The 14421-nt window shown below is 36.0% G+C and overlaps 1 protein-coding gene across 3 annotated transcripts in view; it reads right to left on the bottom strand.

Moving 5' to 3' along the window:
• Nucleotides 1-14421, bottom strand: part of LOC127807485 (O-fucosyltransferase 9) — a 43981-nt gene that overhangs the window by 15724 nt on the left and 13836 nt on the right. For all 3 annotated transcript variants that reach the window (XM_052345364.1, XM_052345363.1, XM_052345362.1), the window contains exons 4-7: nt 13182-13270; nt 9605-9802; nt 8451-8655; nt 8180-8347 (exon numbers count right to left, since the gene is read on the bottom strand). In XM_052345364.1, coding sequence (XP_052201324.1) covers nt 8180-8347; nt 8451-8655; nt 9605-9802; nt 13182-13270 — 660 coding nt within the window. The remainder of the gene's footprint in view (nt 1-8179; nt 8348-8450; nt 8656-9604; nt 9803-13181; nt 13271-14421) is intronic.

The raw sequence follows: 14421 nt of genomic DNA, 5'->3' as shown, positions 1-14421 counted from the left end.
GGTTGCAGAGCGGCTAGTACTCCAATGGAACCAAACCTCAAATTAGGGGGAAGATCTGATTGTGCAATGATAGACAAAGAGAGGTACCAGAGGTTAGTGGGCCGGTTAATCTATTTATCTCACACGAAACCTGACATTGCATTTGCTGTCAGCTTGGTGAGCCAATTTATGCATAGCCCAACTGAAGAGCACATGCAAGCAGTAAGAAGGATCTTGTATTATCTAAAAGCAACACCAAGAAAAGGACTTTTGTTCAAATCAAGAAAGAACTTGGAAGTTGCAGGATATACAGATGCTGATTGTAGAGGTTCTCTTGTGGACAGAAAATACAAGTGTAGCCGCCCAAGCGATCAGAAATTTACTTTTGCAGTGACATGATAGTTTGTGCTTTAACCAAAAATATTGCCTTTGATAGTGTAGCATAGAAAAGATGATCTACGTAGCTAACCCCTAGTAGTTGGAAAAAAGCTCACATGAGTTGGCTCAAGTGAGTACTGAGAACAAGCACATAAATTCTCATTTAGTATCCAATTCCTTCAGAGCACAATAGGTTGAAAACCAATGAAGTAGCAAAATATCTTTGATTTGCCCTTGAAATAATAGATGAGGAGAACAAATAGAAGAAAAGGGTAAATTGGGAAGCAAATAGAAGGAACGGGGAATAAGAGGAATGAGAAAGGCTTGGTGCAATATTCTAGTGGCTAAGCACTAACTCACTATTGCAGTTAACAAAGTTTCATCAAAAACTACTAACATTTTATACTTGTCTGAAATACAAAAAGAACAAAAGGGAAATACGAAGCATGCAAAAGGCTTGATGCATTATTTAGGTAGCTAAGCCCTCCAATCTAGTTGGCTATTGTTTGACCCTGTTATCTAGGATACTGGCATATCTTAATACCAGCAGAGAGAGCGGCCTCCTCATAGATTGACACCCCCCCCCCCCCCCCCCCACTTTGTGAGGCTTGGGGGATAAAAGGTGGGGGGGGGGGGGGGGGGGGGGTTACTGCTTTGTGGTTGCTTAGACAAAGTTATCAGGTCGATAAGGTGCACATCTACCAAGCACAAACACACACCCTCAAAAGTAATAAAAGTCCCTTGAGTGCTGTAACTCAATGATCTATACTCTTCAACTGATTTGAATATTTCAAGGCATTGGATAATTGAAGAACACTGGCCAATTTTGTGTCTCGTGAATACTTTTTGATGGTTGTCCTTTTAATTTGAAATCTAAGAAACTTCATTTGATGAAAGCACTGTTGCCAAAACAGCTCATAACTCATAAGTGAGACTAGGTAAACAATGAGGGACTTCACCTCAAACTGATAGGAAATTTGATTTATTTTAGCTTTGATTTAGATTTTAACTTTTATTTTTAATAAGATAAGATTTGCTTATATTTTAGCTCTTCTTTTTAGTCATATGCGTTTGGAAATTTGATTCATCTTTTTGGTCAAATATTTTTGGAATACCATTGAGATTTCTTCCCTTGCTGAATTCTCTTTTTCCTCTCTACTTCTTCCTTCCTCCTTTCCCCAGATTTCTTCTTTCCTCTCCCTGATTTGCTTCTCTTCTCCTTTAATTTTCCTCAATCTTTTTGGCTGTCATGAATCAGTTTTGGTATAAGAGCAAACACGGTTCCACAGCAGTCCATCAATTTTCCACCATTGCCGCAAAACAGAAGACTTAAAGCAACAAACATCAACAGTTTGGTAATTGAAATCCACTACATCAGGTTAATGTCAGATCCGGAAGGATCTGGCAATGATTCAATTCTGATCTCTTCCGAGAGGGGAGAGATCACAAGGAAATGAGAGAAATCTCGCGAAAGTGAGGGAGGGAGAGAATTAGAGAAACAAAGAGATAGAGAGAATAAGAGAATTGAGAGGGAAATGGAAGAGGGAATCAGAGAATTTTCATTCAAACTCCAGATGCTTCCAATAGTAGGGTCGGCCTCAATTTATAGCCTTCCCGCACATGCATATGTGCATAGGTTCCCGCCCAGAGGAGAGTCGATGAGGTGTTATGCTGGAACCTCGTATACAAGAGGCTGTAGCAATGATCTCTCGTAGACCTAGAGAAGGAGGGAATAAAGAAAACAATAATTGGCGTCTGGCTGAATCAAGGAAACAGTCTAGCAAAGATGGACTGAGGTGCACATACTGCTACAAATCTCGCCACACTCATGAGAACTATTTTAAACTACATGGTAAGGCCCAAGTTTTGGCACAGACTGGAGGATTCAAGGGTCAAGTAAACAGTCAAGCTAATGTGGTCAGTAAAGAACAGTCACTAATTGACACTACACAGAAGACATAGAAAGATTGAGACATCTTCTTGAATCCCTAGATAAATCAACAGGTTCTTGCTCTCTTGCCAAAAGTGGTATATGTCTTATGACTGATTCTTTTAAAGCATCAAATACTAAAACGGGTAGATGGATTGTAGATTCAGGGACAACTGATCATATGACTCATATTTCTTTCTTTGACTCATATAAACCAACCCTAGGAAACCAAAAAGTTACTGTAGCTGATGGTTCTCCCACAGACATTACTAAACAAGGAAGTCTTCATCTTACTCCTTCCATATCTCTTACAAATGTCCTTCATATCCCTAATCAACCCTAGGAAACCAAAAAATTATTGTAGCTGATGGTTCTCCCATTGACATTGCTGGACAAGGAAGTCTTTATCTTACTCCTTCCATATCTCTTACAAATGTCCTTCATATCCCTAATTTTTCAATTAATCTTATCTCTGTCCAAACAAATTACTAAAGAACTCCATAGCAAAATAACATTCTTTGACTCTGATGTGAACGATGGAACAAGGCCAAAAAAACCCACAAAAGATTGAAACAAACCCCAGAAAAGCCAAAATCGGATATAAGGCAAATAATTCCCGACCCATTGATTCACGAACCAAGAACCTAGACTATATTAAAATCTAGACCCGTTGATGATGCGGAAACAAGAACCAATAATTGTTGAACGCCACAAAGACTGTCCAGATCTTTGATAAGTTCAGGTTTTGAACGCCACAAAGGAATCATTCATTTGATAAGTTCGAATTTTTGTTCATTGAAGAACAAGATAGAAGAGAGAAATCTCTCAAATTCAAAAAATCATAATAATATGTCTCATGTTTACAATGTAAAAGTTTTTAAATAGGCGAATATGAAGTGTATGGGCCTAAATGAAGATATGACAAAAACCAGAAATACATGAAAGTCTAGAATTCATGTAGCCGACCCCACATAGTGGGATAAAGGCTGGATATGTTGCTGTATGTTGTTTACTTGGAAACTAATAAAAATCCTAAATTACATAGAAAATAAATAGCTAGATCTTGTCAATCAATCAATCATTCCTTTTATGTTCCCAGATCTTTTCAATCAGGCAATCAATCAATCATCCATTCCTTTTTATGCTCTCAAATCTTGTCAATCAATTAACCAATCAATCATGTGCCCAAATCTTGCAATCAACCAGTCAATCAACAACCATTCCTTTTTTTTATGCGCAAATCTTGTCAAGCATCCAATTCTAGCATGGTTGACTAGGTTGACTCGTCTGATTGCATCATTGTTAGTCTGTCCTCCATGATTCTCATCAGACTCTCATTGTGTGCTTCAGGATCAAGTCTCGAGGAAGATGATTGGATTTGGTAGAGTGTGATGGTTGTACTACCTTGAAGATCTTGGCAACGGTCAAATAAAGGAAAACCAGGCTCCTTTTCTCTCAAACCCTTTTAACCACATCTAATAAACAAATGATCTGGGCACATCATTGTCAAGCCTTCAATATGATGCTAGGCCAATTCTAGAGAAGGGTCGGGACAATCATCTTCGTCTTGTTCATCCACCTTTTTCTCTCTTAAAACATATATTTCCATTATTGTTTAAAGATATAGTTGTGTCAGATTTTCAGTGTGAAGTGTGTTAATTTGCTAAACACTATCATATTTCATTCCCTATAAATTCAATGAAATGCAATCAACCTTTTACCTTGATACATTCTAATAATTGGGGGCTAGCAAAAATTCCTAATATTCATGGGGAAATGTGGTTTGTAACTTTTATTGATAATTGTGCTGGTGCTACTTGGTTGTTTTTAATGAAAGACAAGTCAGAAGTTAGTTTGCTGCTTCCTTAATTCCAAAAAATGATTTTCCTCAGTTTGGAGCAAAAATAAAACAGTTTCGCTCAGATAATGCCAAGGATTATTTCAATCAAAATCTCTCGTCCTTTTTTATCAAGGAATGTATTATTCATGAATCTTCATATGTTGAAACTCCATAACAGAATGGAGTGGTAGAACAGAAAAACCATCATCTCTTATAAGTCACTCGTGCACTTCTTTTTCAGTCCAATGCTCCAAAATACATATGGGGAAAGCAATTCTAACGACTACTTATCTCATAAATTGTCTTCCTTCTAAAGTTTTAGCCAACCATAGTCTTATAAATATCCTGTCCAACCATTTTCCAGACATTGTGTCTAATAGAAATCTATCTCCAAAAGTATTTGGCTATGTTGCTTTCTTGCATATTCACAAAACTAGACAATCTAAATTGGAACCCAGAGCAAAGAAGTGCATCTTTGTTGGTTATTCTTCTACCCAAAAGGGTTACAAATGTTACGATCCTTCTAGTCAATGCACCTTTGCTTCTCTTTATGTCATGTTCAATGAGTCTCAACCATTCTACAAATCTCCTCGCATCCATCTTCAGGGAGAGTAGTCCAGAGACGAAGATGTGTACTTAGGTTCCATCTCCTTTCTAGAGCTACATGCAAACCTTCTTGATAAACCACCACCATCATCATCATCATCTCAAACCTTTCTTGATGTTATCATCCCAGAAACAATTGAACAGACTGCAAATGTCACTGCTACAAAAGACATTGCAGCAACTGTCAACATTGAACCTGCCAATGTCCGTGAACCTACCAATGACATTGCAAATGTCCTTGAACCAACCAATGCCATTACACTTGCCAATGACACTGCAAATGTTCTTGAACATGCCAATGCCATTGAATCCGCCAATGACACTACCAATGACCATGAATACACTCGAATCCATACCCCTTTAGAGCCATTGAGGCATTATTCAAGAAAAGTACAACCCTCATAGCTTCTCAAGCAAGTCCAAGAATCAACTCCAAGCCTAGGTAATGTAAACATTTTGAATTTGTTGAAAGTACTATAGTTTGGAATGCTAATTCAAATTGTGATCTTCGTCTTCCTATTGTCTATAGAAAAGGAACACGAAAGTGTACCCAACATCCTATAGCTAATTTGATCTCCTAACATAGATTATCCTCCCAAAACAAACATTTTCTCTCCACCTTGAACTCAATCAAAATACCCAAAACAGTATATGATACTTTAAGGGACAGGAACTAGACATATGCCATGGAGGAGGAAATGAGAGCTTTAGAGAAGAATGAAACATGGGAGATTGTGGTGCATCCCAAGCAAATGGGTCTACACTGTTAAATTTACAGCAGATGAAACTATTGAATAGTACAAGACAATGTTAGTTGCAAAAGGCTACACACAAACCTATGAGGTGGATTATCAAGAGACTTCTGCACCGATGGCAAAAATGAATACAATGAGAATTCTATTAGCTTTGGCAATAAATTTTGGCTGGGAAATCCAGCAATATGATGTAAAAAATGCATTTCTTCAGAGACTTAGAGGAAGAGGTGTACATGGAGCCACCATTGGGTTTTGATGGAAAGTATGGTCCTAATAAAGTTTGCAGACTAAAGAAAGCCTTGCATGGACTAAAACAATCTTCGCAAGCCTAGTCTGGGAGATTCACTAAAGCTATGATGCAGTTTGGATATAAGCAAGGTCATGGTGACCATACTCTATTTGTGAAACATTTAGGTAAGGGAAAGACTACAGTTTTATTGGTATATGTCAATGATATTATAGTTACTAGAAGTGATGAGGAAGAAAAACTAAGGCTGAAAACATAATTGGTTCGAGAATTTGAAATGAAAGAGCTAGGGAAACTAAAATACTTCCCCAGAATTGAAGTGGCATATTTCAAAAAAGGGATATTTATATCCCAACGAAAGTATATTCTTGACCTGCTCAGGGAAACAAGTACCCTTGGATGCAAACCAATGAGTACGCCTATTGATCCAAACCATAGAATGAGCCAAGAAAGCAAAGAGGGTACAATCATTGATAAAGGGCGCTATTAGAGGCTAGTAGGAAGATTGATTTATCTCTTACACACCAGACCTAACATTGCTTATACTGTGGAAGTAGTTAGTCAGTTCATGCATGATCCTAAGAAAGAACATCTACAAGCAATTAAGAGAATTCTCGAGTACTTAAAAGCTACTCCAGGAAAAGGAATTTTGTTCAAAAAGGGAAGTAAACTGACAGTACAGGCATACGCTAATGCTGACTATGTAAGATCTCTCACAAATAGGAGGTTAACTATAGGCTCTTTCATAGAAGCAAATTTGGTTACTTGGAGGAGCTAGAAACAAAATGTGGTAGCCAGATCAAAAATTTTGTGCCATGGCTCTAGGTGATTGTGAACTTCTATGGATTAGAATAATTCTAAAGGATTTGATAATTGAAAGTGGATTGATGAAACTATACTGTGATAACAAATCAATTATCAGTATAGCACACAACCCGGTACACCATGATCGAATGAAGCATGTAGAAGTAGATAGGCATATTTCATTAAAGAGAAAACTGATAGTGGACTCATTACTATCCCTCAAGTGACATCGGAAAACTAATTGGTTGATGTTCTAACCGAAGGGTTACTCACCTCTAGGTTTCAAGAGATTGTTAGCAAGCTAGGAATGGAAGATATCCACTCCCCAACTTGAGAGAGAGTATTGGAATAATGGAAATGGAAGACTTACTCGACTAATGGGCTCACCATTGAATAAAGAATATTATGTTTCCTAATGTAGATATGAACTATACAGCTAGTTTTATTCTGTATTAATTAGCTGCCTAATTAATTAGTTTCCTAATTGTATGAGTTTCCTAATAGCTAGTTTCCTTAGAAGATAGATTGCTAGTTTCCTTATGAAGGTGTCAAGATTCACTTTAAATATGATTGTAAATCCATGTTGTGAATATACAAGAATTCCGAGAATTCCTAAAAAAAAAAAAAATATATATATATATATATATATATACCTGAAAGCTGCCAGTCTCTCTCTCTTTCACTCCTATCTCTTCTATCTCTATTTCAAATGATAAGGGCATTGCCATAAAATAGTCATTATATTCCTCTACATGATCCGTCTGTTAACCCATTCATTGGCCTTATTCAAGAGCCAAAAGTGCCATTATAGTTGCCCTTTAATTGAACACAAACATAACATTGGCATTATTCTAGGTGAGCAGATTTCTTTTACTAGGGATGGGCGAATTTATTCGTTGGGTGAATTCCTCATGTTTAGGCTACACTTGGATTTCTAAAGAGGAATTGCAATTACATAACCCTGATCTATTGGAGTTGTACAAGAATCAACAGAATCTTCACATTTAGCAGTGAGTTCTTACCACTTTGAGCAAGTTGTTGTTCATGAATTTATCACCCAACAGTGACATGAATATGAAAAAATGACAAGAGAAGTCCACCATATCACATACCTTATGGTTGGATAATTGAGCAGTGCAAGTCTGCAAAACTTGAGGGCAAGTTTTCTCCCACAAGGGAGAATGACAAGAAATTTGATTTTATTTTAATTTTGATTTAGAATTTAAATTTCGCTAATAAGCTTTTCTGGAAATTTGATTGATCTTTGTGGTTAAACTTTAGCCTATAAACAAGCATTAGTAATGTAATCAGGGAAGGTGACTGATTTTGGAATACAATTGTTATTTCTTCCCTTGCTAAATTATCTCATTTCCAGATTTATTTTTTTCCTATGAATGATTTGCTTCTCTTCTCCTGCAATTTTCTGAAGTCTTTTTGGCTGCCCCACATCACAAACCCTTTGGCTACAAGGGCAAAAGGCATAGAAACTCAAATGGAAAATAGAAAAAAAAAAAAAAAACCCTAAATACTCCACCAAATTTCAATATTCACATAAAGGTCATTAAACTGAGATATGTAAGTCGAAACAAAAGGAAAAAGAATACACATATCCTAATAAAGTTTTAAGAAAATATTTGTACCTCCAATGGAGTCAATGGACATTTACCATCCATTCGAATTGCACCAGGCCTTATTATTCGGCCCCTTCTACGGAATTTTCCTCTCCAACTTCTTTCACGGGCAATATCCATTTCAATTTTTTCTTCTTCACCACCATCGTATTCACAGCAGGAAAATGCCACCATATCCTGTAATAAGAGAGAATTGAACAGTCATGGATGATGCAACATATATCCAATTAACAAAAATCACAACTTTAGCACTTTTAAGCTAAAAAACAATCAATTCCACCTCTTCAAACCGGAGGTGCACTGAAATATACTTTCCCCCACTCTTGGAGCTTTTTTTAAACATTTGGTCAACCATCTTAGCTGCAAGAATCCGTATGGGCTCTGAAAACCTAAGTGCTTCAAAATTGGCCAAGCATCTAAGCCCTTGAATATTCGGCGGAACTGCATGCGCCAATCTGTTAGAGAAAGGAGCAATACGAACAGCGCTGCCACATGATGCACAAGATAAATACAGTTGTCACACAAATGTTCTGGAAGTTCATAGTTGCAAGAAAGACAGTAATGCAAAGGCTACTTGCATAACTCTGGAGAATATTAACTCAGTGAGCAAATTGGTCTAAGTACTCTGACCAACAAATAACATGTTAATGTGATCTACTGTGTTATACAACATAAATTTCACAAGTGATATGCAGAAATACTCACCACTAACATCACATGGTACAGATCATTTTTCTCAAACTTTTTACGATGCAAACAAATAATAAGAAATAATAAATAAAAAAAAAAGAGCACAGTTTTAGATGCATCAATCTAAACTTTTCAGCAAAGAAAGACAAATAAGATACTGAAATGAACCCCTTAAGCAATTGCCTTCCTAGGTACAGTCTAACACCCTTACCCAACAACTACCACAAGACAGTTGACAACCTCTAAGCTATTTTTTTTAACCCATCACACAGAGGCTCAAATTGAGAGAAACATAAGTGCAAGTGAACAAATTTTGAAAGCCTCGCATCACAACTATACATTATCAGTATCATGAAATGGATCTAATCCAATCAAACAAAAGCCCCATAATTGCAGTAGTGGTCAATGGTCACATATCAGTAAAGAATCAAGTTTATATAAGTGTCAGCGGATAGCTAAGTAAGCATTGACAATTCTACATCACTTGGACCATCACAAAGTTATGTTATGAAGTGTATGAGATCAAAAGATAGACACCCTTGAAAGTGTGGTTAGATTCACTGTTTTCTGCAATGTATGATCAAATTCCACTGGTCCAATATTTCCCTCCATTGAAAAACAAATCAGATTCAACTATCTAGCAGAATCATTTAATCAAACTATTGCTCCAATTCAGATGAATTAGTTGTTTAGCAGGATAACAAGAAAGCCAAATCCTGGAACTAAAAGGTAAACATCACATACCCCAACTTCACCAGCTTTGGGAGGACCTTCTGAAGATAGTAGGTTGGACTTGACCAAGCTTTTACTCTTAAGTTTACAATGCTGCTAATATTATGGTCAAAACGCTGAAGTATATATTCTGGGAGTTCTCTGACCACATTCACATGATTTCTTAGCGCATATGTGAAGAATTCCTCATCAAATATGTCCCCAAACTTGCTGCAACAAGTATAAAAGAAAAAAAAAAAACAATGTTGCATAATGGCTTCACATTTTCTCACTGCTAGAATAAGATGGGAAAAGGAATATCTTACAGAGTTGAACTTGAAGAACACTAAATGAGATCAACCAGAGAAACATCACACTCAAATCAAATGCTATAAAATATTTATAATAAAGAAAACCATATTTTCTGCTGATCTCCAGACTGCACTCAAAATGAAGAAGCAAGCAAGTAGGTCAAATGGGATACTTTAACAAGTTTCTATTCACAGCTAGGCTTTAGCATGTCTCCTTTTTAAAGATGATCTTTATGTGTTCTGCATTGCAGTCAGAACTTGTAATGGAAAATATTCTCGTTGTAATGTTGTAAATTCATTGGAAAGCGTGCAATAAATGCAGACTGAATCACCCATAATATCAGATTCCATGTTGCATGGAAAGTGAATCACGTGGGAGATGACCATGTGAAAAAATTCTCTCCAAAATATTTAGTACTTAAGGAGGAAACTCTTCTAGATTTTAGAAAATCAGTACATGCAACATAAGCTGATTGAAGATACAACTACTTGACTTACACTGGAAAATAAGAATCAAGGGGTGCAGATTCATGTCGCTTGTACAACTGTCAGAAAGATGATTCTGAGCAGGGTTACTATATTGTCGATATCACAGTACATAATCACTGAAGTTGAAAATCTGCCAACCTTCATATGAGAAATACAATCCCAAAACAAAATGATTGGAATGTAGACACAAGATTTCAAGCAAAGGCTAAATAACTGTAAGAGCTAATGAACTACACGTGTTACAACTGTAGACAAGGATAACTGATGCAAGTGAATGGAGGGGACACCATAAAAAATTGTACCAATTTAAGGCGGCTCTATTTTGGGACCCAAATTAATACTTGTGGAGAAAAAAGGGATAAATAAGAGAATAAATATATGAAAGTAACATTTTAGACATGGATTAGATGGAATCTTGGAGATGTGCTGTGAAAAGTATCCTGCAAAATATTATATGCTGCTTTTGTGGCCCTTTGCAAGCTAAGGTGGCAAAACCAAAGGTAATATAACATGCATCATAGAACCACTAATATGAACAAAGTACCAAGAAAGAGATGATTTGGCAATTTAATGCAAAATAAATAAATAAAAACAACAAAAAGTAACACCTAACCTGAAATAATGCTTGTAAGAAAAATAAAAAGTTCTGCCACGATCACATTTTGATCTCAAGTGGGCAAATCTTAAAATCAAACAATTTACTGATCTATGCCTTTTATTGTCATCTTGTCGATTCAATGGTTTAAGCTAGTAATCAGAGTAGCATCTTCTTACATACTACAGGTGAGAAAAATTCGTGAACATAGCGAGGGCATGCAAGCTAGAATCTTGGAAAGAAATGGTTGTTTAAATATCCTTTTCAACATTCACTCAATTGATTCCAATTTGCTTTTCAAATTTATACACTTGTAGCAACATGCATTCACTAGAATAGCACGGAAGAAATAGTTGTCTAACTCTAATTTACAACTTTCTCTCCACTTGTTTTATATCCTATCTCTACCTAGAAGATCAAAAACTTTCATTTCAAAAAATTCAAAAATTAGACCAAAAAATTTCTAAAATGTACCATCTCTTCCAAATGTCATGAGTTTTGGAAAATGAAGAAATTTACATTACCTGTTCTATTGCATCCCCATTCTAGCAAACGACACATATTTGGTATACAATAACCCAAAAAGAAAAAGTTGTTATTTTCCCCCTTTCTTTATTTGGGTTTTATTATTGTTATTACTTTTAGGTGACAATGGGGAATACAAGAAAATATAAAATTAAAAAAGAGGTTAATCATAATAAGTGTCTCCTATTAAAGATGAGATGTGTGAGACACAATTAAGATAGTTTGTTCATCTAATAAAATGATCGGCTCCTGTGAGGAAAGTAGAGGGGATGGAATGTCTTTAACAAAAGAGGTGGAGGTAGAAAAAGACACAGAAAAACTTGATAGGAGACTCTTCAATACCATATGAGATATAAGGGCCTTATAGAAGATACAGCTATAGACATAAATGATTTACAAGCTCAAATTCATCTAACCAACTCCATCTAGTGGATTAAGACCAGACATATTGTTGTTTATTAGGGTTCGAATTACAATTTTTGAAGCTTGATATTAGGGTTTAGGTTTGATTTGAATTTTGGAATTTAGATTTAAGATATTTATGACTTGTTATCTAATATCTTAGGCTAACCATTAACCTTTTACCAAATGAATATGATATAACTAAAAATATAAGGTAACCAATTTTCACAACTTGAGAGCCACTCGTTGCAATCATGACAATAGTAGCCTCTTTCTATATATTTACACATACATAAATATATATGGATGACCAACACAAGGGCATTTTCTTCATTAATGTTGTCTGACCATGCATTCGGCTTCTATGCTCGAAGTCAATATCATTATTCTATAAATATTATATAGCTATTATATCAATATCCACATATCACATTTTTTGCATAGTTGTAAAGATAGACAAGAGTTTACAAATGTGGGGCATGAAGAACTCAAATAACCACTGATCTCTCCACCAACTCCTTTGACTAAAATTTTCATGTATCTTAGTTGGACCTACAAGTATGGACAGCTATATCTTTTTGTCTACAAATCCTTGTAGCACGTTGCTAGTGGAAAAGAAAGCACATTTGTCAGTTTTATTTCTACAATTGGCTTTCTTTGGCCAAAACTACTTACATTTTGCCAACTTCCATGTCTTGGAGAGTCACATTTCCAAAACTTTCCACAAGGATCCTTGTATTATTGACCTTGAAAGGTCTAGCAAAGCTCAACTTGAATGACCAATATGAAATAGATTAATTTCCTTTATTTCCCATCTAAATGGGCCCGCCTCAGTCACAAGTCTTCCCAATACATTGTCACTTTATTTCTCTATGCAATTTTGCTACACGAAGTAATCATCCAAAAGCCATAGAAAGCTCCTCCTTTCTTACAATTTTCAAGAAATGTTACCATTTTTATCCATTTGCACAATTAATAAACACTTATAATTATCTTTTCTTATTTCTACCATGGCGATCAAGTTGTCAACATAAATAGATGAAAATACTTGAAACTAACTTCAAACAAGCAATGAAATTGTCAAATTATCTTTTGAAATTGCAGCTGTCAAAAAATACAGTGTTAATGAGATTAAGATCAAGCTTGGTTTAGCAATGATCTTACTCAAGCTCAATCTTTAGTCAAGTGAACCATGGTTGAACAGAATGAGATAGAGAGCACTCAGCTTGAAAACTTCAGTTCATATCAAAGAATCTGAAAACTATAAAAAAAAACATAAAAATGGCACCTGGAATCTCGCCAAACACTATTTAAATGAAATGTTGGAATAACTAGAGTCGCATTCAGAAGTCCGGCCACAGCAACCACATCACATATCTGTGTAAAAAAAGAGCCATCACATCAAAAACTTCAAAGTGGAAAATACAGGAAGAAAATAAAATGAAAACCCTATGGACTATCAGAAACAATAAAAGCCATCCAGACTATCCACCACATCAAAAACTGACTCATGTACATTACATTCTTTAGCATGCAGAAACTTAATTGTTTGATAGAACATTTGAGAATGAGTTATTCAAGTCCAAAAACATTTTGGTTATCAAAGATTTGACAAGGAGAATTGTGATCGATATTGTGTTTTTATGTTGTCAAGAACAGAGAGAGAGGCAGGATGATATGGAGGGAAAACAAAGATCAAAATTCTATATTCACTGTTAGGTTTATATACAACTCAATCACTCTACACAACTAAGAGAAATAGCACTGTGTACAAACACTACTAAGCTACATCCTTCTAACACTTCCCCTCAAGTAGGCACATATATATCATATATGCCTAGCTTGGTAAAAATGTAGTCAAGCCGTGGACCTCATAATGCCTTTATAAGAAGATTAACCAGCTGGTCATTAGAGCGAACAAATGAGGTACTAATTTATCCAAAAACCAGCTTTTGTCTCACAAAAATCCAGTCTATCTCATGTGTTTAGTTTAGATGAATAATAGGATTAGAGGCAATATGTAGGGTAGGGTTGCCTGATTATCACAAATAAACTGCATAGGCCCCAAATCTTCAAATCTCAACTCTTTAAGAAGTTGTTGAAGCCAAATCAGCTAACAGGTGGCTAAAGCCATGGCCATTACTCCGCTTCAGCACTAGATCTAGTCACAACGTTCAACTTCTTACTCTTCCAAGAAAACAAATTACCTCCAACCAGGACGCAATAGCACTAGGTAGAGCCTCTAATATGTGGGAGAACCAAACCAATCAATATCGCTATATCCAATGATTTGCTTATGTTCCTTGTTCTCAAACAAGCAGCCCTTACCAGCACTCCTAATGTACCTCAAGATATGCACTAAGGCATGTCAGTGGCTGTCACAAGGGATGCCCAAAAAATGACTCACCACACTAACTACAAAAGAGATGTTTGGTTGTGCAACAATAAGATAATCAAGCTTCCCAACTAGTCTCCTATACTGGTAAGGATCCTCCAATGACACCCTATCCTAGTACAAGCTCAACATT

This window comes from Diospyros lotus, chromosome 8 (assembly GCF_014633365.1).
Source record: "Diospyros lotus cultivar Yz01 chromosome 8, ASM1463336v1, whole genome shotgun sequence".
NCBI lineage: Eukaryota > Viridiplantae > Streptophyta > Magnoliopsida > Ericales > Ebenaceae > Diospyros > Diospyros lotus.
Note: the sequence above shows the minus strand (reverse complement) of the source record. Positions and strands in the feature narration are given on the sequence as shown.